This window comes from Carlito syrichta, unplaced genomic scaffold, assembly GCF_000164805.1.
Source record: "Carlito syrichta isolate Samal-C Ts95f unplaced genomic scaffold, Tarsius_syrichta-2.0.1 Scaffold309408, whole genome shotgun sequence".
Lineage (NCBI taxonomy): Eukaryota > Metazoa > Chordata > Mammalia > Primates > Tarsiidae > Carlito > Carlito syrichta.
The window spans coordinates 180,215-208,100 of record NW_007253504.1 but is presented as its reverse complement, the minus strand read 5'-3'; the positions used below and the strand labels follow the sequence as shown (position 1 = coordinate 208,100).

The 27,886-nt window shown below is 47.9% G+C and overlaps 1 protein-coding gene across 1 annotated transcript; it reads right to left on the bottom strand.

The window, feature by feature from the left end:
- Positions 1 to 51: 51 nt before the first annotated feature.
- Positions 52 to 27,680, bottom strand: LOC103269647 (myomegalin-like). Its single transcript, XM_021717155.1, has 12 exons — positions 27,602 to 27,680; positions 21,116 to 21,366; positions 19,507 to 19,638; positions 18,674 to 18,793; positions 17,039 to 17,228; positions 16,321 to 16,445; positions 12,987 to 13,226; positions 7,221 to 7,337; positions 5,877 to 6,103; positions 4,577 to 4,720; positions 3,363 to 3,501; positions 52 to 1,125 (listed from the first exon to the last, which is right to left on the bottom strand). The coding sequence occupies exons 2-12, from the start codon at positions 21,198 to 21,200 to the stop codon at positions 980 to 982; spliced, it is 1,665 nt and encodes a 554-aa protein (XP_021572830.1). The 5' UTR covers positions 21,201 to 21,366; positions 27,602 to 27,680; the 3' UTR covers positions 52 to 979.
- Between the last annotated feature and the right edge of the window lie 206 nt (positions 27,681 to 27,886).

The following is a 27,886-nucleotide window of genomic DNA, read 5'->3' as shown; positions in this document are numbered from 1 at the left end:
TCCTATTCTTATACTTTCAAGATCCTGGTGTAGAAATGGGAAACAAACCAGGCAAAGAAAAATTATTTATTTCTTTATACACATTTTGCTTTAATAGTCACCAAAAAGACTGTTTTATTTCCTTTTCCAGCCCTGTCCACTAGTTATATTGGCCTTCAACATATGGCTATAGCAACATATATAAATCTATATCATACATTTATACACACAGACACGCATTCTATAAGCACTATGAAGACACAAACTGGCTTTAATACAGCTGGAGGCCTCTCCCATTAAAAATGAGCCAGGTTCGCTCTAGGCAAGAATTTCAGTGGGCTTGGTCTGGCCATCAGTCTCCAATTTCCCCGAGGAAAGACAGAATGACAACATGGGACAGCATATGTAGAGTGAGGCCGGTCCGATTTGAAGATAACATCAGAAAAGAAGTAGAAAGTGCGAGGCTGGGCCTGCCATGGCAGCTGGGATGTCACCACATTCATGATGTGAACTCAGAGAACTCAGGTGCAAGGGTGGGGACTAAAACCCAGCCTGACCCGACCCACCGGAGCTGCCCCGGGGTCAGGTGTGGGTCTCTGAGCAGTGCTCGCTAAGCCCCCACAGGCACTGTCCAGCAGGGCACTGCTGCTCCGTGGTGTGCTTACAGAACTGCCCGAGGAGCTCCAGTGTTGGGAACGCATGCCCACTCATCGGAATCAGAGTCCTGTTTCCACGGAGTTCTCCGTCTCAGGACAGCTGCTGAGGCGAGAAAGGTGCTGTGGCCGGTTCCCAAGCCAGCGGGCCGTGGGGCAGCAGCGTCACCAAGACCTCTACGCAAACTACGCATGTTTTGCTTAGCGCCGACCAGTGGACCTTGCCTTGTGGTTTTCCATGACTGTCCGCAAGGCGTCTGCCTTCCTCCCAGCTCCACCAGGACATCTCTCTGACTCTCTCTTCTGAACCCTCCAGCAGGTGTGGAGGAACGGGGTTCAAGTCCTCCTCAGCAGGTGGGTAGCTGCAAGAAAGGGGGACAGGCCCATCCTTCCTGCTGCCTTAAGGACCTCTGGTGGCTGCGCTTCTTGCAGGGCTCCTGGAAGGCAAGGGTCACAAGGCTGGAGCGCACGCCAGAGCTCTGAGGGATTTCACCTGCAGACAAAAAATGAAACAATGCAAATTGGTGTGTGCCATCCAGCCCTGCAGAGGGCTACCTGAGGCTGGGGTGAGAGCTGTGTGGCAACCGAAGCCAGGAGCATGGTGAGAGCGGGTTAAGAGGATGAGCCGAGGGCATGCGCGGCAGTCTGGAGGGGCAGCCAGTGCCCCCGGCTGGGGGAGACTCCCACCTCCCTGGGTGCTGAGACCTCTGCTCACACCTACAGCATACTGGCTGGCCTGTCCTACCACTTCTTCAGGGGCCTGTTCACTGCCCAAGTCACTCTGTCTCCGCAGGAAAACGGGCCTCTCCATCTCCCAGGAGTTGAAGTGCCTAGCATCTGCATCTATAGAAACAGCCTGTTGTAGGAAGAAGAGGACATTCTGCAGGGAAGTTCCCTGTTAAGTTTAAGTCCAGGCCAGGTGCAGTGGCTCACGCCTGTAATCTCAGCACACTGGGAGGTCAAGGGAGGAGAATCACTTGAGCCCAGGTTCAAGACTAGCCTGGGAAATACAGTGAGACCTCGTCTCTACAAAAAGTACAAAATTAGCCAGGTATGGTGGCACATACCTGTATCCTAACTACTTGGGAAGCTGAATAGGAAGGATCGCATGAGCCCAGGAGGTCGAGGCTGCAGTGAGCCGATATCACACCACTGCACTTCAGCCTAGGCAACAGAGTGAAACCTCGTCTCAAAAAAAAAAAGTTATCTCAACAAGGAGAGGGTAAGACCAAATTAGCAGGAAACTCAGAGCTCATCTAAGCCCAGGTCTACCTTTTCCAAATAAGGGGGCAGTGGTCTCACAGAGACTAAGGAGCCAGCCAAAGCCACACACCAGTTAGTGACAAGCCTGGGATTAGAACCCCAGACTGCAGGCCCTTTCCAATGATGTAAGGGAAGAAGAAAGGAAAGCTTCCTCACTGGAGGAAGATAGCAGGTACTAGTGACTACCGGTTACCTTTGCTTGGACAGGCATAAGGCTTTACAGAGGCAATCTTGTAAGTGTTGTCCTAAAGAGGCTCAGGAAAGAAAGGAATCATCAGAGAAAAACAAAAGGGAATTAGAAAAGAAAAAAAAAAGAGCAAGTTAAATCATGGCCCAAGTCATTTTCACACTGGGGGGATCAACATTCCCTCAGTTTACAATGTGGGAACATTCCCAGGAATATGCTCAATTGCTTATGGCCAAGTTTTAAAGTCCAAGATAAAGGTTTCACTTCTGATTTTTAAACCATTTCATACTCCTCAAGTGTTTCCTCAAAGTACTTCCTTTACTTAATACATAGTGTTTTAAGTAAATGTAGGCAATGTCTGACACATATAACATCTTTTCCCTTAAGGCTCAGTTGTTATTTATTGTCACATTCTTTTTTAGATCAATGAGACCCAAATGATCTGTTTTGTCATGTTACTTAAAGAAAAAGCTGTATCAAAATCATACTGCAGCTCTTATTCCAGCAGTGCACAGTTAAATCCATTTATTAGGTTGCATCTGGCTTCTATTTTCTCATAAAGTACAGAACACATAACTGTCCTCAAGATCCTTTTACTGAAGACTTGTTCAGAGGCAGACTCCCAAATGTCTGCTAGCTTCAAGAGTCAATGGAATTGCATTCCTCCAGACTCCCAACTTGGCATCAATGAGGGAACACTGAAGTAAAAAATGGAGAAATGACGGCAATGTGAGAGTTAACCAAGATGGAGGGGCGAGAGCTGATTGGGTGTGAAGGTGATGGGGATGGAAACTAGCGGGACGTGTTTTGAGGACCTGTAGTCCTGCACACGGACCCCAAGGCTTCTTGCAGAAGGTCAAAGCAGGTCAATGGTCACCTGCAGACTCTGATAACAGATGGTGACAGATTAGGGCTAGGCTCTGTGCCTCTGACGGGTGCAGCAGTTTCCTTACCTCCAAATTAGTCCTTGCCTTCTTTAAAACATCGTGTGTCCGAGTCACTGAAAGAACAAAATAGCCCCACAGAGCAGAAATTACCAGCTGGGCCCCTATCTACTCAGCAAGTGCTTTCTCAGGTGCTTTTTCTGGCCATTCAGCTGGGGGACCTTTGCTTCCCCACCCTCCCCTCCTGCATTCACAGTCACTCGTGGCTCGGTAGGTGGGGGGCATCACATCAGTCTCTCCACCCCAACTTCCCAAGCCTCTTCACCACTGCTCAGCACCAGCAGGGCATCTGGGAGACCCTGACTCCCCTCCCCACCTTGGCTCAGGGGTTCCCACACTGGCTGAGGATGAACTGTTCCATGGCCTCCTTTTGCTGGTTGGCAGCTTGCAGACGCTCGGCTGTGCTCTGAAGGAGCCTCTCCTGAGTGAACACTTTGGTTCTCAGCTCCAGAAGTTCCCTTTCTGCTGACTCTCCCTGGGGAAGAAGAACGGGTTCTCAGTCAACGGTCGGGAGGTCTGAACCAACCTGTGCTTGTGACTCTGTCCAGCACAAAGTAGGACTTTACAATCTTCTCAACTATCTCGGGATTGGATTTCCTCCCCCAAAGCCTCTACAACCCTCCAGCTGAGGAGGGTTTAGGAGGAGGCCAATAGGTAGCAAAATTGAGAGCCTGGAAGTCCTCAGCCTAGCACAGGCCTCCACTCCTGCTGCTGAAGAGAACCTGGCTCCAGGCTGCCATAAAACTCCCAGCTGTGAACAAGACCTGGGTTTTAGTCCTGATACCAGTTCTGTCACTCCCCATCACAGGTGAGCCTAGGAAGTTCAGGAATACGATGTCTGGGGAGACAGGTCTGGCCTGAGGAATGTTTGCAAGCTCGTAAATGTTTGTGCAAACATGAAGATGGTAAAGCTCCCTCATCCCGGGCACTAGCAGAGTTGGATAAGGGAAAGTATCAGGAACTCTAATCTAGGGCTAGAATTCCTGGGAGGTGGTCCTGCAGGCTGCCTCCACAGAGTCTGTGAATCAGAGCCAGCCTGAAATCTAGTGGACCCTGACGTTCCTCAGGCCTGACCTAGGGATGCAAACTTAAGGGATGCTGGGACTCCACAGAGTGGCTAAAAGAGGCTCCCCGTCCTGTGGTGGCTTCTGTGACATTGGACTACGGGAACCCGAGGAGGGCGGGATGGCACGGGGGAGCTGTAACACCTCCCTGCATTTCAACTCAGCTGAACTTCAGAGAGGCAAAGAAACTAAGCCTTATGGACTACCAGGGTGATCATGTTTCCGCTTTTCCCACATTCCTGCTTCTTGCTCTTTAGTTTTTTATTTGGGGTCAGGAAATAGGAGAAGGGACATGTAGCTAGAGCCACCGTGAAAGAAGCTATCCTGCATCAAAGTCTCCCGCTAGGAAGTGCTCCCTAAGATCCTGTCTATCCCAGCTCACTACGTGGCTCCCGATATTCTGAAAGGCTGTAGGGCTGAGGAGACAGGACAGTACTGGGAGAAGAAGAGCTGGGTTTGAACCAGGAAAGGACCCTAGCATCTTACCACTTTGCCAGGCAGCACAGGCCTGTGAGCGCCTGGCAGGGCCGCTCTCCAGAACATGGTGAGGAGGGAGGCCGACTCCTCCAGGGCCTGGTGCAGGGTGTTGGCGCTGCTCTGAAGCTCGTGGATGCCTTTGCTTCCCAGCACCTGGGGAAAGGCAAGGGGAGCCATGCGCATCTCTGGAGCGGAGCGATTACACAGGGCTCAAGCTTCCTTTGGGAGTGATGCACAGGACACGGTCCTGCTTGAACCTGTGAAAACCTTGCTCAACCATCTGCAGCTCCCAGGAATACCCACCTCCACCTGGAGAACCAACAGGGCTTTCAACACTCATCCTCTGTGCTACCTCTACTATGAACCTGTGACCTTCCTTGCCTAGGACAAATGGCCACTCTGCATTAGTCCTCATAACTTCTCACGTGACACCAGTAGCCCCTTACTGTGCTCATCTACTTGGGTACGTCTTACCCTCTAGTGTGGGGGCTATTTGGAGGCAGGGCTGTCTCCACACATCCACGGGTCTCCGGTGGCTCAGAGAGCACAGCCAATGGTGCCTGGTCGCTCTCACCAGTGGCGGCTTCTGAGAAGCTTTGCTGACTGCCTTTCCTACCCTGCACGGTCGACACAAAGAAATCCCACAGCTGTCAGGCTTCTTCTTTTTTTTTTTTTTTTTTGAGTTGGAATCTTGTTCTGTCGCCCAGACTGGAGTGCAGTGGTACACTCCTGGCCACCGCAGCCTCGACCTGCTGGGCTCCAGCGATCCTTCCACCTCAGCCTTCAAAGTGGCTGGAACTACAGGCGCGCACTACCACACCTGGCTAATTTTTGATTTATTGTAGAGATGAGGTCTCGCCAAGTTGCCCAAGGCTTCTTACCCCTTCCACATGTGTGGCCCAAATACCTGGAAATCCCTCCATTTCTGTCCATTTGACTGATTTCATTCTGCTCACAGATGGCCATGTGCCTGCATGATTGTAACAGACAATAGGCTCCCAGAGGGTACTCGTGCCACACCCAGTGTATTTGGACATGCAATATATGCTCTGCTCACGATGACGATGCTGCTACATGAGTTTTTCTACAAGTCTCGGGGGAAATAGCCTGTCAGTTCCATCTGGAACAAAGCAGAACTTGTAATAAAAATAGGGGCTGGAGAAGAAAGGGCTTTGCTGCTATAAACCAATGAGGTAGACTCAACTGTTAAGAGATGTAAGACAAGAAAAAAAATAGTGGGAGGTGGAGTTGAATCAGAGGAAGAAAAAGCCCAAAGAAAGAGCGCACCTGAAGGTACAGATGAGATTACCTCTGTGCCCTGGGCATCAAGGCCAAGGAAGTTGCTTGTTGATTTCACGATAGATGCTATCTTTTTAATCAGCACCTTGCCCTCTCCAATCTGCTGTTGGAGGGCACCATAGTCATCGATGTGGCCAATGACATGGCGGCCATGCTTATTGGCAAAGGAGCCATCAGTAGCATCACCCTCCAGTTTGGGAGGGTTCTTCATTACTAGAGAAGTGTCCAAATCCAGGCCTGAAAAAGACCACCACAACAAAATGAATCTTTATGAATTCATAGTGATATCCTCAGTTCATTCCAATCCAAAATTGGTAGTGAAAGAGGCTGAGAACAAGAAAGGAAGCTTTGGCATGTACAAGGGTGGTGTGAAGTCCATGGAGATGTTCTAGGTTCCTATTTTTATAATCTTTCTTATATCATCTCTTCATGGCAAACTTCCTTATTGACCAATGAAATAGCCAGAACAAATATTATTTTAGAGTTGTAGGGCACACAGGAGGACTTGCTACATAAGTAAACAGCAAACAGGTGAGATTTGCTTCTGGCAAGCTCTCTCTTCCCCTGGTGGTGGACAAGGTCCCCAACGGGTGGTTGTGTGTCCCTTGTCCCCTTCCCTCCTTCCATGAGCAGGGCCTGGCCTCTGTTCTTCCTGCCTTTGTGCTCAAGTATCCAATGTTTAGGGCCCACTTAGGAGTGAGAACATGCAGTCTTCCGTTTTTTGTTTCTGTGATAGTTCACTTAGAACAATGGTCTCCAGCTGCATCCATGTTGCTACAAACAACATGATTTCAGTACAAATATTACTCATAAATAAAATAAGTTTCTGAGTAGAGAAGACACAGACAAGGATATCAAGCTGGATACAGATAGCACTTTTTTTTTTTTTTTTAGTTGGAGTCTCACTCTGTCGCCCAGGCTGGAGCGCAGTGGCCGCTCCCGGCCACCGCAGCCTCGACCTGCTGGGCTCCGGCGATCCTTCCACCTCAGCCTTCCGAATAGCCGGAATTACAGGCATGCGCTACCATGCCCGGCTGATTTTTTGATTTATTGTAGAGATGAGGTCTCGCTGCCCAGGCGGGTCTCGAACCCGCGGGCTCAGGCAATCAACAGACAGCACTTTTAAGAATGGAGAGATGACAGGGCGACGAACCAAAGAACAGGAGGAAACAAGAGGAGGATGAAGAAAGACAAGAAAGACAGTCGCATAAGGTGCAACGAGTAGGGCTGAAGGCCTTGTGGAGTGCAGAGAAAAATCTCTAAATTCAGATCAAGGGCGTATAGAGAACCAAGGCTTGTTCGTGTTAATGACATTCCATTGTCAGTTCCTGAGACATTTAGTTGCCGTATTTACCATCTGTCCTGTTGAATACGGCCGTTTCTGAGCCAGGAGTGGCGGAAGAAGAGCCGGGGAAGACCAGAGTTGGAGAATGCATGCCAGCATCCCGCACTGGAGGGGAAGCAGCTGGATCTAGGGCGTAAAGACAACCACAATTTCAGAATCTCTGGAACACTGCACACCATGCACATGCCAAGACCTGAGGCAGAGGACTCACCTCTCACATAATTGCCATCCAGATACTACAATCAAAAGCAATAGCCAACAGTCAGTTTAGCATGTTTCTATTCTTCAGAACAAAAAGGTGTTCCTTTATTTTTATTTTTTTAATTTTTATTTTAAAACTACGGGGTACAATTCAGAGGTAGTTATGGTCATTGTACAGGTAAAGTTTGGGTTTCACTTGATCCCCTCTTCACCTGGTTTAAGATCAGGTACTCTTATTGATGAAGTGTACTCCCCCCACCCCCCACACAATATCCCATTACTGCTGATCTCTTTCTTGTAGTGTTATGATAATTGTTCAGGGTCCGCTTATGAGTGGTACTTGGTTCTTTGTTTCTGTGAAAGATCACCGAGTATTTTAGACTCTAAATCCATCCAAGTTGCTTTGAAGTTCATAATTTTGTTCTGCTTCATGGCTGTGTAATATTCTCTTGTGTATATATACACCATATTTTTTTTTATCCAGTCCTGTTTGGATGGGCAACATGGTTGGTTCCCTGTTTTTGCTATTGTGAGTGATGTGGCAATGTGCCTGCAGGTATCCTTTTTATAGAGTGATTTGAGTTCCTCTGGGTATAGTCCCAGAAGGAGGATTGCTAGGTCATATGGAAGGTTGATTTTTAGATCTTTTAGGAATCACCACCTGTTTTCCACAGAGGCTGTACTAGTTTACATCCCACCAACAATTTAGAAGTGTTCCTGTTTCCCTGCATACTCTCCAGCATCTGTTGCTTTTTGAGTTATTGATGATGGCCATCCTGACTGGAGTTAGATGGTACCTCACTGTAGTTTTAATTTGCATTTTTTTTATTAGTGAGGCTGAGCATTTTCTCATGTATGTGTTGGCTGCTCATATGTCTTCTTTTGAGAAGTGTCTATCCATATCATTTGCCCACTTTTTAATAGGGCTGTTTGTTTTTTTCTTTTCAGCACATTTGAGTTCCTTGTAGATCCTAGATGTTAGGCCTTTGTCAGATATACAGTTGGCAAATATTTTTTCCCATTATGTGGGCTGTCTCTTCACTCTCTTGATGGCTTCTTTTGATTTGCAGAAGTTTTTCAGTTTGATAAGGTTCTGTTTGTCAATCTTATCTCTTACGGCCTGGGCATTTGGGGTTTTGAGCAGGAATTGGTTGCCAGTTCCAATTTCCATAAGAGTGTCTCCTGCATTTTCGAAGTTTCTTAGTTTGAGGTTTTATGTTTAGGTCTTTGATCCATTTAGAGTTGATTTTTGTGTATGGTGATAGGTAGGGGTCTTGTTTTAATCTTCGCATGTGGTCAGCCAGTTTTCCCAGCACCATTTACTGAATAGGTTCTCCTCTCCCCAGTGACTGATGATGGAGGCTTTGTCGAAGCTGAGTTGGTTGAGAAATTGAGGTTTTGCTTCCGGAATCTCTATCCTGTCCCATTGGTCTATATGCCTGTTCCTGTACCAATACCAGGCTGTTTTGACTATTGTAACCTTATAAAAAAGTTTAAAGTCTGGAAGTGTGATACCTCCCACTTTGTTTCTTTTGCTGAGGATGGTTGTGGCTATTCATGATCATTTGTTTCCATCTGAATTTCAATATTGTCATTTCCAAATCAGAGAAGAATGCTGCTGGTAATTTAATGGGTACTGCATTAATCTGTAGATTGCCTTGGGTAGGATGGACATCTTAACGTTGATTCTTGATCATGAAATATTTTTCCATTTGTTTGTGTCATCTTTGATTTCTTTGAGCAGTGTTTTGTAGTTTTTGTTGTAAAGGTCTTTCACTGCTCTGGTTAGGAAGATGCTGAAGTATTTCATGTTGTTGTTGTTGTTGCTATTGTGAATGAGATTGTGCTTTTTATTTGGTTCTGTTTGTTGTTGGTGTATACGACTGAAACTGTCTTTTGCACTCTGATTTTGTACCCTGAAACTTTGCCAAAGTCCTTCATCAGTGCAAGCAGGTTTTTGACAGATTCTCTTGGATTTTTGAGATATAGAATCATACCATCGGCCAAGTAGGATAATTTGACTTCCTCTTTTCCTATTTCGATACCCCTGATTTTCTTCTCTTGTCAGATTTCTCTAGCTAGGACTTTCAACGCTACGTTGAACCAGACGGGTGAGAGTGGACAACCTTGTCTTGTTCTGGTTTTTAGGGGAAATGCTTCCAATTTTTGTTCATTTAGCAATATGTTGGCTGTGGGTTTATTGTAGATGGGTCTTATTCTTTTGAGGTATGTTCCCTCTGTGCCTAGGAGTTCAAGAGTTTTTATCAAGAAGGAAAGCTGGATTTTATTGAAAGCATTTTCTATGTCTAATGATATAATCATGTAATTCCTAGTATCATTTATGGTCTTCTGGATGTTGAACCTGCCCTGCATCCCAGGAATGAAGCCTACTTGGTCAAGGTGGATGATTTTTGAAATGTGTTGTTGGATCTGATTTGCTAGACTCTTGTGAATATTTTTGCATCTATATTCATTTGGGATATTGGCCGGTAGCTCTCTTACTTTGTTGGACCTTTACCCAGTTTGGGTATCAGTGTGATGTTAGCTTCATAAAAAGATTTGAGGAGAGTTTCATCTTTCTTGATTGCTTGGAATTCTTTCCATAGGATTGGTATCAGCCGAAAAGCCATTTGGTCCAGGACTTTGTGTGTGTGTGTGTGTGTGTGTGTGTGTGTGTGTGTGTGTGTGTGTGTGTGTGTAGTTTTCTTATGACAGAGTCAATATCCTGGGTTGATTTTGTTGTTGTTGTTCTATTGGGGATTTTTTGAGTTAGAGTCTCACCCTGTCACCCAGGCTGGAGTGCAGTGGCACACTCACAGCCACCCCAGCGTTGACCTGCTGAGTTCCGGCGATCCTTCCACCTCTGCCTTCCAAGTAGCCAGAACTACAGGCACGCCCTACAACACTCGGCTAATTTTTTATTTATTGTAGAAACAAGGTCTCACAAAGTTGCCCAGGCTGGTCTCGAACCCACGGACTCAGGCAATCTACTCACCTCAGCCTCCCAAAATGCTGGGATTACAGGCTGAGCCACTGAGCCTGGCCTATCCTGGGTTGTTATTGGTCTACTTGATGTCTCAATTTCTTCTTATTTCAACCTTAGGAGGTTGTGTGATGTCAGAAAGTCTTCCATTTCATTCAGGTTTTTGAGTTTGTTTCCATATAGGGTGCATAGTAATCTCTGATGTTTTTGTATTTCTTCAGGGTCTGCTGTGATTTGATCTTTTGCATTTCTGATTTTGTTTATTTGGGCTCTCTCTCTCTCTCTCTCTCTCTTCCTCTCTGTCTCTCCCTCTGGCCAATCTGGCTAGGGGTCTGTCAATCTTGTTTGTCCTTTCAATGAACCAGCTTTTTGTTTTGCTGATTTTTTTCTATGATATCTTTGTCTTCTATGTCCTGTATTTGAACTTTTACTTTGGTGATCTGGACTCTTCTGCTGATGTTGGGGTTTTGATGGTCTTGTCTTTCTAGCTTCCTTAGGAGATTTGTTAGGCTAAGATGTTCCTTTAATTGAAAGATGTTCCAGCTGGGCTCGGTGGCTCAGCCTGTAATCCTGCGCCTTTGGGAGGCTGAGGTGAGTGGATTGCCTGAGCCCGCGGGTTCGAGACCCGCCTGGGCAACGAGACCTCATCTCTACAATAAATCAAAAATCAGCCGGGCGTGGTAGCGCATGCCCGTAATTCCGGCTACTCAGAAGACTGAGATGGAAGGATCGCCAGAGCCCAGTGGGTAGAGGCTGTGGTGGCCGGGAGCGGCCACTGCACTCCAGTCTGGGCAACGGAGTGAAACTCCAACTCAAAAAAAAAAAAAAAAAAAAGAAAGATGTTCCATGAGAAAGCAACATCTAGTTTAAAAAATTATCAGGTCTATTTTTGTAAATCTAGTTTTGAGTATAATTTGTATGTAGTGCCTGATGCAATGCCTTGTAACTAAATATAAATATGAGAAAGCATATAGAGCATATATGTAAAAACATTAAATCAAATAAGGATTCATGGGGGATAAAACTCAACATTCTAGTCACCATTCTGTTGAGTTAGTACTGAGAAGAGAGAAGGCAGAAGGTTTCATGGGTTAAAGTTGCCCTGTTGGAGACAAGAAAGGACCCTGCTGTGTAAGAACGGGAAAGCACCACAAAGAAGGCAAAAAAGGTCCTGCTCAGGTGAGTGTGGCTCAGAGCCTGCTTTCCAGCCCTGGCCCCTGGGGTGCAGGAAGAAGGGGAGCAGGAGCTGAGCCCGTGGGGCGAGTTTCAGCTGGCATATGGGACGCCGATGAGAGGAGGAAGCCTGGTGAGAGGGAAGAGGAGGTGAAGCTTAACACTACAACCATCCCAGCAGCCCCAAGGAGGGAAGGCATCTGCCCAGTGCAGGTAACGCAGTCTCTAGCAGCCAGGCACTGCACTTGGCAGCCCACATGCATTTTTATATTTAATTGCCAAACAGCATGAGTGTGTTCTTGTTGCCTTCTTTGCCAAATGAGGTTATTGTCTGATAAATTAATTAGCATCTGCAAGAACCAGAGGGAAAAATAAGGTTGGCATGGCTTGGGAACAGCTGGCATAAAGGCTTGAAAGATCAGCTTTAGCGAAACTGAACAGCAGTGGTGCCTGATCAGAATAAAACGGAAGACATGGCCATGGAAGCAAACGGAGATGGTGTATTAAACTGTATATCAAAAGAAAAAACTGAAGAGGAAGTAGAAATTGAGTGAGTCAAGAGGCTTGTGAGAGAGCTCGATTAAAATTCACATTAAAGTGAGACTGATGAGGGATGCTGAGAAGAGAGGAAGAGACCTGGTCCAGTCTGAAAAGGCAGCAAGTGGGCGGGGTGGAGGAAGTGAACGGCTGCCACCTGGAACAAGCCTGCCCGTCATCCTGTACTTCCCCAGGGTCCTGGCTTCCTTAGGAACGGCAACATTTATTCACACAGGAGGGAAAGGAAAGCAAGCCTAGAGAGTCTGGGAAGGTCAGCAATACCGAGGCAGAGCATGGGGAAGGGGAAGGAGCACAGACTAGAAGTCAAAACATCCGGTTCTAAGCCGGGCTCTGTCTCTAACTCCTATAAACCCTGGTCTGTTCGTGTCTCAGTGCCTAAGTTTTATCGTGTGAAATACAGAGATAGTAAGAACTCTCCTACTACAGATGAAATCACATATTTGAAAACACTTGGCATATATTAAAGCACTAAGCAAACACAAGGAATAGACATTAACATATATAGCTGCTCATTATTGAGCAATTCTTATTGTGCCAGGCACTTTTAAGTTATTTCATCTAAGCTCAGTATAACCATACAAGGTATATATCATTAATATTATTCTGATCACCATCACTATTATCCCCATCTTAAAGATGAGGTAACTAAGGCTTAAACATCTGAGAGTTTAAACACTGCCCAAAGCAACCCCCCGTAAGAGGCAAATTCAGAGTCTGGAGGTCTGACTCTCCCTCAGGGTGCTTTATTAGAACATCTCCAATTTCAACCTGACCCTAAGGAGCATGGGAGAGACAGACTGTTCCTTCCACTGTGGGCCCTCCCGCTGACTGAGGCTTCCTCGTTCCCTTTTCCTTCCTACCTTGGAGGAGCGGCGGCTTGTTTCCAAAGTCAGTGCTGGCTAGGAAGTTCTGGTTAACAGAGGAGGTGCTGAGGCCGGCTTTGCCAGCACCACCATCCAGCTGCTGCTGCAGCTGCAGTCGCAGACAATTGTTCACCTGAATGCTCTGCTCCAGCTGCCCTCTCAGAGCTCGGATCTCCGCCACAAGGTGGCCCAAGTCACTGCTCAGAGGGACTTGATGACAAGCATCCGGACAATAAGCTGAAAGGAGAGAGACGAGGGGGCAGGTGGCAGTGACCAAGTGTTTTATTTCCAAGCACTTGTCAGAACATCCTCTGTGACATTCCTTTCTGCCAAAGACTCTACTGCAATCCCAGCACCTTGTGCAACACACATGCGATAGAGATGTCACCAGAACTGTGTGGAGCCTGCGGCATGCTGAGATGGTGCAGGTTCAGCCTGGAATTTCCCTGAGGTTCATACGACCCACGTGCACCCAGAGGGCATTTGGTTCGCAGAGAAGGACAGGTCCATTGTTTCCTCTCCATGGTAACCTTAGTCCTGCAGGCTAGACTGCAGGGTTCTCGCAGGCAGAAGGTCAGCACGAAACTCGAGAAGGGTAGGGGGTGAGAGAGTGGGATTTGATGGCCATCACACTCAGAGATGTGCTATAAGGCCACAGTCCTTCTCTGAAAACCTGAAGGCCCGATGTATTTCAAAAGGCAGAATCTGTTTGGGTTTAACAGACAGTAGGGTGTATAGACCACATACACCCTGCGTCACGTGACCCAGTTGCCTCTGAGCCACACCCCTTAATCAAACACACTGCAATGAGCTGTGTGAATATTCCAAGTAGATCAAGAAAGACTGTGACTGTCCCCTGGCCCGTTCCTTTAGGTTTCAGTCATCAAATGAGTATGTGCAAAAGCTTTCAGTTTGGAGTTCTTACTGGATTTTGAAATTAAGTCTAAGGGGCTATGGAGCTTTAGTGGTAGTAGGTTTGAGAATGAATCTTAAAAGGCCTATAAGCAGGGAAAAAGGCATGAAAAAAATTATTGAATCTTAGGCCAGGCATGGTGGCTCAAGCCTGTAATCCCAGCACTTTGGGGGACTAAGACGAGAGGACTGCCTGAGCCCGCAGGTTCGAGACCAGCCTGGGCAACGTGCTGAGACCGCATCTTTACAATAAAGAAATGAATAATTAGCCGGGTGTGGTAGTGCATGCCTATAGTTCCGGCTACTTGGAAGGCTGAGGTAGAAGGATCCCCGGAGCCCAACAGGTCGATGCTGAAGAGGCTGCGAGCATGCCACTGCACTCCAGCCTGGGCGACGGAGTGAGACTCCAACTCAAAAAAAAAAGAATGATTGAATCTTGCCCAAAGTTCTGTGACATATTCCTTCCTCTCTAAATCCAAATTCTCACTAAATTTTGATTATTGTTTTTTCAGAAACTTTTTTCATCTTCCCATCTCTTAATGTCCCAGAACATCACTAGACCTATCTAGTAGGTTTCCTGGATTCTAAGGTCTCCTAACTCCAGTGCATCCCATGAGACTTAACATCTTAAAGGTCTGTTTTCATCACATGCTTATGTTCCTTGAAAAAAAGAAAAAACAGACTTATCTTCATTTTCTCCTGCATAAAGTGTAAACTTTTATTCTGACATGTAGGCTTTCTGAATCCCAGTGACTCTCTGTCCCACTAACCTGACTTCTCACTCCCCCTGATACGAAGCTCTTCCTGTGGGTCAGCTGGTCTCCCCACTGACTACTCATATGACTTTGGGCTTGTGCTGTTCTCTCAGCTTGAGGAGCCCCCTATGTGTCCTCAAGGTCCAGTTCACCTTCTCTTTAGTAAATTAGGAGACTCAGTCAGATGTTATGAAAATTTTTATCTAAACTCCATTATTCTTTACCCTTTGTTTGGCCCTCTGAAGGGACACAAAACGCATCAGGTTTTTTCACCTGACAGTTCTTCAAATATCTGAAGCCGGTTCTCATCTCCTCAGGATCTTTTCAAAGCTGAATTTTTTTAGCTTCTTCAGTCTGTCTGAGATTTCTAGTCCCACACCATTGTGCCTCCTGTCTTTGTTATGTTCCCTAGTGTGCCAATGCCCTCTGACAGGACAGTGCCGCTCAGTATAGCATCACAGTTATACTCCTGTGGTCTCAGGTTGAGTTGACTTTTCTAGCAGACCCTTGACCTACACTTTACTTGGGTAAACGTTTCTTCCAGGCTCCCCCACCCTCAAGCTCATGAATGGCTGCAGAACCAGACCCCCATCCTATATTTCTACCACGAATATGTTGGGGGTTTTTCCCACTGGTATTTTTAATCAAGCTCAGGATTTTATTTTTTATCTCTGCTAAATTTTTTTTTTTTTTTTGAGTTGGAGTCTCACTCTGTCACCCAGACTGGAGTGCAGTGGCCGCTCCCGGCCACCGCAGCCTCGACCTGCTGGGCTCTGGCCATCCTTCCGCCTCAGCCTTCCAAGTAGCCGGAATTACAGGCATGTGCTACCATGCCCGGCTGATTTTTTTGATGTATTGTAGAGATGAGGTCTTGCTGCCCAGGCGGGTCTCAAACCCATGGGCACAGACAATCCACTCACCTCAGCCTCCCAAAGGCGCGGGATTACAGGCTAAGCCACCAAACCCGGCCCTCTGCTAAATTTAATGACATTCATGTTAGCCCTCTGTTCCAGCCTGTTGTAACGTATTATATTTTCAAACAAATAAACAAAAACATCATGTTTTGAATACCCTTCTCTACTTAAAGAAGAATGGGGAAATATACCAAGGTTTTCAAATACTAGATTATTATTTCAGTAGTTGACAAAAGTGCTCAATAAATGCACTTAACACTTAAATTCAGGATTGAAACTTAGGCCCTACTAGTGGTATTTCTATAAGGTGTTTTTTGTTTGTTTGTTTGTTTGTTTGTTTTTGGTATCTTTTCATTTTCGCACTAGGGAAAGGGTTGGCAGGAGCAAACTGCCTGCTACATTGGCTGCATGTGCTGTCAGTATATATTATTCACAGTATTAAAGACCATTGATTAAAGATCAAATGATAATACTATTAAGACAGGTCTTTGCTTAAAATAAAAAAGATATAATCTGGAAACTGATGAACTTGTCTCTGGTCATCTAAGTGGGTAAAATTTACTTCTGGGGTCCTTTGGGTTTTGTGTCTGAGAACTCCACTGTCTTCTTATTGGGAGCCCAGGCCTGGCTGGGGTTTTCTGAGAGAACGCTGTAGCTTCCCATGATTTCCACAGCTTCCAAAGGAAAGGCCTCGCTCATATCCTCAGCAAGAGCAGAAAGCTCATGGGGTGGAGGGGTCAGAACACGTACCTTTCAGGCCCTTCTTGGAACTGCCACAGAGGGCCTCGTAGATCTGCAGCTCTGACTGGAGGGACTGGAAGAACTGCTGCTTCTCCTCACACTGCTGCTGCAGGAGGGCCAGCTTGTGCTGCAGCCTGCCAGGGGAGAGGCAAGGTCTACTGAACAGCGGGGCCACTCAGCCACACAGGGATAATAAGCCGGAAGCCAACCTCTCTGAGCCCCAGATGTCAACTCAGGAGGTCATGAAAGCCATCAACTTCCTTTTACAGATGTGGAAACAGAGGCTTAGAGAGGCAAAGTAACTTTGCTTGAAGTCATACCATTAGCTACATTAGCTAAGAGTAGAACTGAGATACCAGCACAGACTTCTAACTGCTCCTACCATGCTCTTTTCATGTTGACAGGAGTTATGATAGGGCTTGTGGCAGGAACAAGCATCATGGCTAGTGTAGAGGCTTCCTCGGTTATGGTATCTAAATGGAAGTGTAGGAATGTTCTTTCTCCAGGCTCTGATAGATTGAAGCCTTCTATTACAGAATTTACTCTCTCAATTTTGGAGTGAAAGGGACATTCCCAGAGAGGTTCTTCTTCCCACTCAAAGCCACCCCTAAACCAGGAATAGTAGAGGGGAAACTGAGGCTTCCAAAAGAGGACATGGACTGTCCTGTCGATACCCCTTCTTCTAATGTGAAAATGGGGCCACCGTGTCTACCAATGGGCCTCTGACCTGGAGCCATTTTCCTGGAGGGATAGACGTTCCTCCTTGAAATGCAAGATCTCTTGCTGCTTCTCACTCAGATCTTCCAAAAGCTGCTGCCTTCCCGTCCTCTGGTGCTCCAGCTCCTTTTCCAGCTCCTGAAGCCGGGACTGAGAGGACAGCAGGGCCTCCCTCAGGCTTTCTGTTTCTCGGGAGTGCTCTGGAGAGAACACAGGAGTGTTTCCGTTGTGGGGCCAACGCTGGGCAGGAAGACAAGCCCAAGCACATCTGCCCTGACCCGCAGACTCCGGGGAAGGGAAGGAAGGCCCTGTGCTGGTGGGCAGAGGGCAGGCTGGCTCACCATCCCACGCCGCCCGGGCGCCGTGCGCCTCTCCCCGCACTTGCCTCCATCCCACTGGCTTAATCCGGCCTCCCTTGCTCTTAGAGGAAACATTCCAGGTTCTATCCCTTCCCATCTTCCATGTGCTCACCTACCACTCATTCAAAAGTCCATTCTTGAAGCTTGAAAAAATTCGTAAAGATTTTTTGAGGACATATTTTCATTATTTTGAAACTTGGGCATGCGTTCTCTTCTGGACCCTGTGACAATTCACTGATTTTTACAAGTTGTCAAAAATTACTGGTAGAAATTCAGAAAAGGCTGAAGGTTCAGACAATCCTCTCGGGGTGAATTGACCTGAGCTTAGCAAATTGTACTCAGTTAAACCTCTTACTGTCCGCTCACCTGTGAGGTCTGTTCTAGTCTCTCCAAGCATGCGATCGTCATCGAGTCGTCCTGCCTTCTCTCTTATCTATCAACTTTTGTTATCTTCCCCAAGCAGTGACCTTTCCCCTCAAGCCTCTTTGCTCTGAAGCGGCTAATTTAGAAATGTCTCTTGACGTCATCTCCCTTTTCCATAAGCATTCCTTCAGTCTGGACTTAATCCTTTTGGATACTATTCTTAGTCATCTTATGGCTGTTCAATAAATATTTGTAAATTAATGCAATTTGCTACTGATAATATATTGATTTGATCAAATCGGTTAACACTAAGCTCAGCTGCCTTCCAGGCCACGTGGGAAATGATACCCACCTATAAACACCCCTTGAATGAATTGGGAAAGTTCTGAAGGACATTTACTGGTGCCTTCAAACATGGAGTCACAGCAGTGCTGACCAGATGAGAGCCCTGAGTGTATGAGTGAGGTGGTATGGGGAGAAGGCAGAGGGACGGCAGGACAGGACCATAAGGGACAACAGAGCTGCAGCGATGTCTGAGAAACAGGGAGAGAATATCGGGACTCATACTCCTTCCTGTCCTGGTTCCATATCAGCTGTGAGTAGGGGAGGCAGAGCAGATTCCAAATTGGTGTCCAGTTTGACAACCTGTGACTCTGCGTATCTGCAGGTGGGCTTTTACTGCAACGACGCATTCTAGAGCTATTCACCCCCGGAGCCTAGGGCTGGAGGGGCCCACAGTTGGGACCTCTTAGTGAAGCAGCCCTTTCTAGACTGAGAAACAGCTATGACGATGTTGGGTTGGTGGATCCGTGTAGCTCTGTGATCTCTGCCTTCCTCTCTTGGCTTCTTCGATTGGTGATCAGTGCAACCAGGGAAAAAAGGGACCTAGAAGTGACCACACCGTGTGGTTTTTGAGCACCCACCTCTGGAAATGTGACTCAGCTGAGCCTGAAGGCTTTGGTTTTCTTCCCTGAGGATTCTGTTTTCACTGCATAGCTGAGGTATGGACTCTAGGCCTTGACTGTAGAAGTTAGAGGTGGATCCTGTGCCAGAAAGCACACATTTGGGTAACAGACACTTCCAGAAGTTTCCTGTTGTATGTCTCCCAAAGGAGAAGTTCTGTACTATGTGGCCCAACCCAGCAGAAAACCCCAGGGACTCAAGGCCTGAGACTAAATAATGCATGATGGGCCGAAAGCCTGGTTTCTGTGAGCCTCTTCTCCGGGGTTCTTGCAGGCATTTCCACACACGGTAACGACAATGGTGCAGGAGGCTCTCCATAAACATCTGCTGCTGCAGTGTGGGCAGGATGACAGTGTATGAAAGGGTTGGCCTCTAAGTGACTGCAGCTGGAAGGAGAGTCTGGGGAGAACGGCCACCTCGGTGAAGCAGCTGGGGACATGGGCGGGGGTGGGGGTGAACCCTTGCAGACCTGGCTCTATCCCTTGTCAATCACACAGCAAGAGCACAGAGAATCAGCCCACAGTATAGAAGCAGATTAAGGATGGGTGAGAAGTTAAGTGACTCTGGAGACCAGACCTGGCATGCCCGAGGAAAGTTACCCTCTAAGCTCAGATATGTCCATAAAGGAGGGGTAACAGTACTCGGCCCACGACCCTTGCTGGACTGTTCTGTCGGGAGCAAGTGAAGTGAAGCGTATCAAGGCGCTTGGAAATCTGTGAGGCTCTGCCTAAGGGCCCTCCCTTCAGAAGCTCCCTAGATAAGGCCAGGAACAGGAAGGCCTGGGCCATCCTACCCCCTCCTCGGGCAGTCGAGCTGAGCCGGTGCTCCAGCTGCTCTCGCAGGCGGTCATTGATACAGATGGACTCCTCCAGGCGCTGGCGCAGGTTCCGGATTTCACCAAGATGCTCTTCCAGCAGGTCAGCCCCTGCAGCCATCCCACCAGGATGTGGGGAAAGGTGGCAGATGGAGAATCCTAGTTACTAGTGGGAGTGGGACCCAGCCAGTGGCCTCCCAGCAGGATCCCAAAACATCACTCGCCTCCGGCCAACTGCATCCTCTCACATGGGCACCCCTGGGAACCTGGGAACGGTGGTTTGTTTGAAGACTGTACGGACTTTCGTTTAATTGCTAAGGAAATCCCATGGGCCTCCTGCCACAAGGGCTCTTGTAAAGTGAAAGGGAGTTCCCCATGTTTTAGAGAATTTACCGAAGGGCCTTTCTCGCGCCTGGAAAGACATGGCCACCTCTTGGGTGGGACTTGGAGAATGACAGGGAAGGACTCACTCTACTTTTTCTCTCAACCTTTTCTTCTAATTGATATATGACCGAGTGCTCTTGAGCAAGGGACAAATCCCCTTCAACCACCCATGGAGAGGGGGCTTAAAGCAGCCCCGATTTTTTTGGCATCAGGGACTGGTTTCGTGGAAGACAATTTTTCCATGGATGGGGATGGCATGGGGATTATCGGGCATTAGATTCTCATAAGGAGCACATAACCTAGACCCTGTGTGTGCACAGTTCACAACAGGGACCCTGTGTGTGCACAGTTCAAACGGGGTTCAAGCTTCCGTGAGAATCTAGTGCGGCGGCTACTGTGACAGAATGCTGAGCTGGGCACCTCTGCTGCGTGGGTGTTGGGGTGGGTGTCGCGGGCGGGAGGGGTTCCTGCCTTGGAGTTAGAAGTGCCTGACCTTAAACTCACCTTACATGGTTAATGACTGATACCACTTTTAATATAGTAGGAAGAATGAGTCGCCTGCAAGGATTTAGGGGTCTGAAGGTAGATGAGAGAGGGGGAAGGATCACCTCCAGAGAAGGAAAAAAATGCAGGAAAGAGAAACAGGAGGGATGCCAATGACAGACCACATCAGCTGCACCCCTCCGCTTTGGGCTTAGCCTTTTCCTGAAAACCCAGTAGTCTCCCTGTTGGCACTGAGCCTCATGCCAGCACTCCAGTGCTTGGCTCCACCTCTCCACTCAGTGTGACTGGAGGATAGATGCCCGGATATAGGTGTGGGCAGGAGAGCTGTGTCCCTTTCTGTAGCCACTCCTGACTGTCGGAAGGAAGTCCCTGAGAACCTCCATGCCTGGCACTCTGGAGGGATCGGAGAGAGAGGCCGCAAAGAGGTCAGGGTGCAAGGAAAGAGACAAGGACGTGAGTAAGAGAAAACGAGGAGCAGGGCCCTGGCTTTCCCGTCTCCCCACAGAACATGAGGCCCGGGGCAGAGAGAATGAAGCCCTGCACACAGGAAGGATTGTGCTATGATGCAGCCCTCTCGTGTCACATTCACTCTGTGAGTCGGGGACAAGGGGAACGAGAAAAGCTCTGCCCACATAGGAAAGGTGTAGATTCTGAATGAGATTCTCTTTTAAAGACCGGCCCCATCAGCTTTGTGCTTTACCTGTGGGTTTGGAGTTCAGCTGGGACACAGAGGAGACTGAGGATAGGTCTCCCCCAGACACACTCCCTTTCTGGGGCCTCATCATGTTCCACGGGCCGTTGCCACCCAGGTAGCCAGGCTCCAGGATTCTGCCCAGTTCTATGGTGCCACCCTGAGGACAGTGGGGCTGGGCAGTGCTGAGGTGGCGGGAAGAGCTGGCGTCCCCGTGGCTGCTTGGCAATGTAGCCGCAGGGGGGGGACAGTGCTGACACCTGGGCAGAAAGAAACATGAGTTAGAAACAAACAGGTTGTTAGAAGGGAAGGATGAGCAAGGGGGTGTGTGATTGCTAAGCATGGAGACTAAAAGAGAACACGTGGAGTGTCAGAACTCCCAGTCGACTGCGGAATACGACTCAGATGAAGACTCGCAACCTAGAGGCGATACTTCTGCTCTTCACACGGCCTAGAATGAGACACGAGGGACAGAGGACAGATGCACGTCTGAAAGTCACCAGGGCACACAAAGGAAAAGTCCAGCGGCCCCACTCCTGGCTCTGACTATAATTCCTCATGTCAGAGTCCAAGTGAAGTTCCCAAAGTGGGACTCACCCCAAAGTTAGGAGTCAAAAGTGCAGTGGGATATGGGATTGAGCTTACTTATGAACAGGAATATCTGTTTGCCTATAAGCGCTCGCCTTCCCCAGAAGCTAGCCAGTCAGTGTTTCCATCTATCCGTGGAAGTTTTTCAGAGGAGAATGGGACGTGACATCCAGCTGGATATGGTGGTCCCAGTTCCTCTGGACTGAAGAACTCTTAGCTGCGGCTGGGGAAGGCGCTGGGGAAGGCAAGGGCTGCTTGGATCCCATCCGTCATGATTCAAGGAACTGAAAAATGCTACCACTCCTGTCTAAAGAATCACTGAACGCTATTCCAAAGAGGGAGGCAGGACCTTTCATTTCGCAGGCCGGTACTTCCACAGACCCTGTGACATCCCAGGCCTTTCACTTGAGGCCCATCATCTCTGCTTCCGAGTGAAAAGAAACCCAGCATGACGGAGATGGAGAGAGAAGAGGGCAGGGTCGTACTTTAGGAGATATTCGGAAGCCCACTCCCTTCTTATGAACGGGGGCAGCAGAACAGATAGGTCGCTCTGCATACGTAAACAGGAGTGAGGGCATTGCTTCCTCCAACCAAGCCAGACTCCTGGGAGGGGTTAGTGCAATTGCCACAAGCCACTTTCTACCCCCATTCATAACCGTTTCTCAAATTTAGCAACACATTAAGGAAATATGTAAGGAAATATACTGCTATGTAGACCCCCAGAAATCTTGCCTTCATTGGTATGGGATACATCTTGAGCAAGGGATGGTTCAAAATCATACCAGGTGATTCTAATAAGCAGCAAACTTTGAAAAATATTGTCATGGGTGTCTCTTTCTCCAATATGTAAAATACTAGATGTTCATTAGGATTGCTGGGAGTTAAGAAGGGAGATTTAAATTTTAAGCACCTAAATTTTGTAGGAATTCAATAAAAATATTATTTTCTGCCTCTTCCACACCCCTTTCAACCCCAGCCCATTCCGAGGCAAAGAGAGAAATCAGTGGTTGCAGACAGCCAGTTTACTTTTTAATCGAGGTCATGGGAAGTTCCAAGTCTACCAGTGATTATGACCAATATTCTCATATCCCAGGCTCTCTGGCTCACAATATAGAGCATATGCCCTAAACCATGCAAAGGCTTGCACCATACAGACTTGCACAAGATTTTCACCCCCAGAGTCTTGAGAAGCTACAATACACCAACTGTCTACATGGAAAATTGGTCCAAAGCAAACAACGAGCTTGGGAAGTAATGTTTTGGAGAACATCATGTCTTCAGGCAGGAAAAGAAAGGGTTACAATCTTCCTCACCAAAGCTGGGACCATCCAAACTCTGGCCAATGGCCTGAGACTCAATGTGACTCCAATTTAACCCACAACAGACTCTTTTCATGCATAGTGCTCTCCTTCCATCCTACCCTTTCAACAAAGACAAGTTGGTAAATGTGGAAAAATTAAGTAAAAGAAGGCAAGAGAAAGAAATGAAACTAGAGAATACTCTTGCCATTTGGTATGGGACACATTTGTTACCCTTCAATCGTTGATACCAGAACTGCCAAAGTAATACATTTTAGGTCAGAAACACTAGCACCATCCACTGGTCTCTAAAGAGAGAGAAGATATTGTTACAAGGGGTTTCCAGAGTCTGTTCAGGCTGAGCTTAGCCCAACAGTCTAAGCAGAATAATAATAAAAACCATCCTAAGTATAAAAGGCATAATGGAAACATGAAACCTAGAGCAGAAGATCGGATTCAAGCCCACTTCTCCCACTTACTAGTGACCTTGAACAAGTAACTTCACTTCCCTGAGCTTTAGTTCCTACACAAGCTTTATTTATCACACAGGAGTTTTGTGAGGCCCAAGTAAGACCCAGTTCACATTGCTAGGTGAGCCCTAGATTGCTGTTCCCATGTAAAGCTGGTAAGCAGAAGAGTTAGCCTGTTAGACCTCACTGCCTACAGAATGTACAAACTCTCCTGAAAATGGTCTTGGTCTAGCTGGTTCTGGAAATCAAACTGGGGAAAGACAAAGTGTCCATTTCAGGGATTGACAACAGAAAGAGGTTGGGCCAAATGACATTCGGGGCTTCAGGGATAAGGAGACAAGTCTTTCGCTTCTTTATAGGCACAGAAAGCGGATTTAAGTTCATTTCAAATTGCTCTCTAGTGCCTGTTATTTTTTAAGGTACTACTAGAGAAAAAAATTCATCATGTGAGGGTTTTTTCTTTTTCTAATCTATAAGTGCTCACTACTAGTTCTTAGTATCCAGCCCACAAATAAACCAAAACGGTTTTCTAAAAGATGACAGTACACCAGTTGATGCATTATGTAACTACCTAAGGTCAATTATCTTTAGGAATCAGAGGACAGAATTCACAATCAAACACCAGAGCATGTGTTGTGGTTCTAGCAGCCTACATGTCACTTGTCCTGAGGCAGGAATGAATCTTGTGCGAGGAGGAAAGGGGCTATGTCACTTCTTCTTTCTGGATCCCTCTACCACCACCCTTTTGGCCCCAGCCTGATGCTGTCAGGAACTGAACTTGATTAAAAGCATTACAGCAGGAAAATATAATAGCCACACAAAAGAGTCCCCTGAGTGGGGTCATCTTTTTCATGGCTACTTCATCCTGCACAAAGCATGAAATGCCTCTTTCATCCCTTGCCAGCGAGGGGTGGAAGGAATTCACCCGTCTGTCGGGAATTCAGCATACTTGGTGGTCTCCAGCACTGTCCATAGTGTGTGAGCCAGGGCCTACAATCTCATGAACACATACACCTGTTAAATGACAAGACACACACTCCAGAAAAGCAACAGTCAACACATTTCCAAAAAAGCAAGCGGAGCGTTCCCTCGGCCTTTCATCTGCAACACATACCCCGGTGTTGTGTTAGAAACTGCCATCAAGCCCAAGCCATGCAGAGCCGCCCAGTGTGGGGCTGCCACTCACAAGCACACAAATGCACAGCCAGTGCTCACTTTCTCCCAACTGCTTCTGCAGCATCTGCAGCTCCTGCTGTGCCTCGGCCACAGAGACCCCCGGTGTCTCACAGCAGCCCAGGAGGGGAGGGCCGGGGGTGCTGAAAGGCAGGAAGTCGGAAGGCACCGAGGGCAGTGGTGCCCGGGGAAGGCTCGCCAGCTTGGGCAGGGAGTGCAAGGGAAAGCCTGGAAACAGACAGGGCAGGGAGAAAGGAGACACATCACTGAGAGAAAGTGAGAGAAAAGAGCAGGGGAAAGACTGAGAAGGTGGAACCACGCCGTGAGGGGTGGCTGTCACTCAGTGTGGGTCTCGCAGAGAGCCAAAGCAACCGTGGCCACCAGAAAGGCTGGCCTGGCTGACTCTTCCCCTTTCCCCCTTGCCAGGATGCCAGGGCTGTCCTGCAGACCTATCCTGTGTTCATCTTGAACACAGTTGGCTGCAGAAGGGAAGGAGGCATTACCTAGCCCCACGCAGCCATCCTGGGCGTGGACAGCTCAGAACAGCTGTGCCTGCCTGCTCCCAGGGACTCCTGCGGTGCTGCTTCCAGATGGGCCGATCCTTGGCCTGGGACAGGACTCTTCCTGTACCCAGAGCTCCACCTCTGAAAGCATCAGGGCCCATCCTGAGGAGGGTAGGCGTGGACAAGAGCCGTGGGGAAATCTTAATTACTAGTGCATGCAGTTCAGGACTGATGAAAACCAACTTCAGAATTCCAAATCAATGTGTTCAAGCGCCAAACTAAAAATAGAGGCCTTGGTGGAGTGGCTTATTCAGAATGGCATAGAAACCTGCCGGGCCATTTGAGTCACTTAGGAAAAACTCCTAATACATGCATATTTTTAGGCCTTCATGCAGTTCCACAGATTCATAAACTCTGGGAGCAAGGCTTGGAGATTTGCATTTCAGGAAATCTTCCCGGGTGATCTTTAGGCAGCCCATCCACAGACAGGTCTTTAGCAATGCTGGCAAGTTCCAATGTTTGATTTGTTTCTCCTTTCCTACAAAAAGCCATAGGGCAGGAGCAGAAACCAAGACGGCCTGTGAAGAATGTCTTGTGTGGAAGACAATGCTTACATTCTAAAACACATCCCTTGTCCCATGACGCTGACACCATGTCAGAGCGATACTGCAGACACCCAAATCGCTAAGTGACACAGCCCAGGCATCCCTTGCAGAGGCATTCTGATTTTAAAGCCCTGGACCTTCTGCTGTTTGAACCCAAGACACACAAGCAGATGTCTACAGCTCTGAGTGAACAGCTTTTCCCTCATGATCTCCTGGTCCAGTTGCCGCTCACGCTGGCCCAGAATATTTGAGCCCAGGCTCCGGAAGAGTCATAACACTTCCTCGTCCTTAAGATTTCGGTTGAATTGCCCTCCGGGAAATGAGGGCAGCAGAAGAAGGCACTGTGCTTTCTGGAAGCACCTCCACTCGAGTCAGGTCTCGCCACAAACCACCCTGAAGGCCAGCCAGTCACGCAGGAGATAGGAGGTGAAGACAAAGTCTGCCCCTTTCCTGCCCTTCCTGTTACAGAGCTGTGCATGAGCAGTGCGTTGCCTGGCAACTGAGCCGGGCATGCCAATAAAATGGACCCTTTTAATCGACCCCAAGATATGCACTGTGCTCACCACAAGGCCTGCCTGTACATCTGTAAATGGCATGCATGGTGATGCATGTGAGCAGGACTTAGCTGAGGACGCCCTGGCATCCTCGGTTTTGAAGTGAGCAGCCCCTCCCGTGGAGGAACACTGTGCAGCTTAAATGGGGAACATGCACGGGCATCAGCAGGAGTGAGTTCTTTTTATCCTTTGGCTGCTGTCATCCCGGGAGAAACATTTGCCTTTTTGCTCACCAGGGTAAAAGGAGAGAAAAGGGAATGAACCTGATTCTTTTAAAATGATTAGCCAACCATTGGTCAAAACTGGTATGCAGATCAAATTCTGTTGTGAGTCACCTATTTTCTAAAAGACTTAAAGCAAGTTTAAAAAAAATCAGACACACTTGGCAAAGGAGAATGGTCTCTTGATTTTGTCTAGAACGTGATACATTTAGGCCCTGTCCCCAAAGAGAGTCAAACAGGCAGCTGAGGAGGGGGAGGTGAAACTGCTGCCCCATTGGCAATTGCGTACCTGGACAGGCCTGGCTGGCCTCCTTGGGGGAATTCTGGGGAGTTGGCAAGCTGGTAGGTTTGCTGCTGGGTTCGGCCTTAACTCCCTGAGAGGCACTGGTTGCTGATGGTTTAGAAGACAATACAGCAGAATGCCTTGTACGATGGATGAAATCTATAAAACCCACGAATGAAAGAAAATGTTTGATGTTCTACAGAGAACTGGAATCTAGGCCTTATATTTTACCAGGAGTACAAGGACAAGAGTCTTTCTTTCAGGAAAAGCAGTGAGCACAAGCACTGTTAGCAGTGTTCATTTCTTACTTGCAGATAGCTCCTTTAGGGAGGCAAACCACCTCAGAGGTGGCAGTGGAGCTCAGAGCTCTAATACCATGAAAATGGCACCTCTAAAAATATCAGGCAAGATGAGCAGCATCTGTGGAGACCCACAAATACTTAGGGATCACTCTTTAGGAACTGCAGGTAGCAAGATTGTTGCTGGAGAGATGAGATCTTAAATGAAGAAGTCTTCAGTCTTAAATAAGGAGGTCTATCAGACAGAGCCACTCAGGAAGAAAAGTCTGTCATAATCTCGCTCTCCCCACTGTGGCTTGCCTTGCCTCAAACATAAATGCCAGGAGAGGCAGGGTGACAGAGGTAACTTGTAGGGTCAGGAACAAAGATCCTGATCCATCGACACTTGGTCCCAGAGCCGTGTTCAGCCGGCGGCACACCAAGATGGAGCTATAAGGCCTGGTTCCCAAGGTCCCCTCTCGGGCTAGGTAGAGATGGTGCCACTCAGAAAGTGAAGGCTACCTGAGTGACCGGGTGAAGATTTCTTCTCTTCATACTGTGTGTACTCGCTGGCTATGTCCATGTCAGAGCCAGCTTCCAGCTCATCAGACAGGAAGGAGGTGCTGCTGGGAGAGCCATGGGAGTCTGACAAGGCCCGGCTGCCGGGGGGCATGAGGGCCTGGGCGTCCAGTTGGGCCTGCAGGACCTCGATCACCTTCTCCTTCTCCTGCAGCTCCCTGCTGAGCCTGGTGGGGGGAAGGGATGACAACAGGTGAAACCAAGGTCAGTCCTGAGAAAAGGAGGCCA

Bases quoted from the DNA above. Each gene is read 5' to 3' on its own strand.
- LOC103269647 (XM_021717155.1), bottom strand. From the start codon at position 21,200: ATGATGAGGCCCCAGAAAGGGAGTGTGTCTGGGGGAGACCTATCCTCA. The intron at 13,227-16,320 runs GTACGTGTTCTG...CTCTCCTTTCAG, and splicing joins TTCCAAGAAGGGCCTGAAAG to CTTATTGTCCGGATGCTTGT. The intron at 4,721-5,876 runs GTAATCTCATCT...GCCTTTCCCCAG, and splicing joins TTGATGCCCAGGGCACAGAG to GTGCTGGGAAGCAAAGGCAT.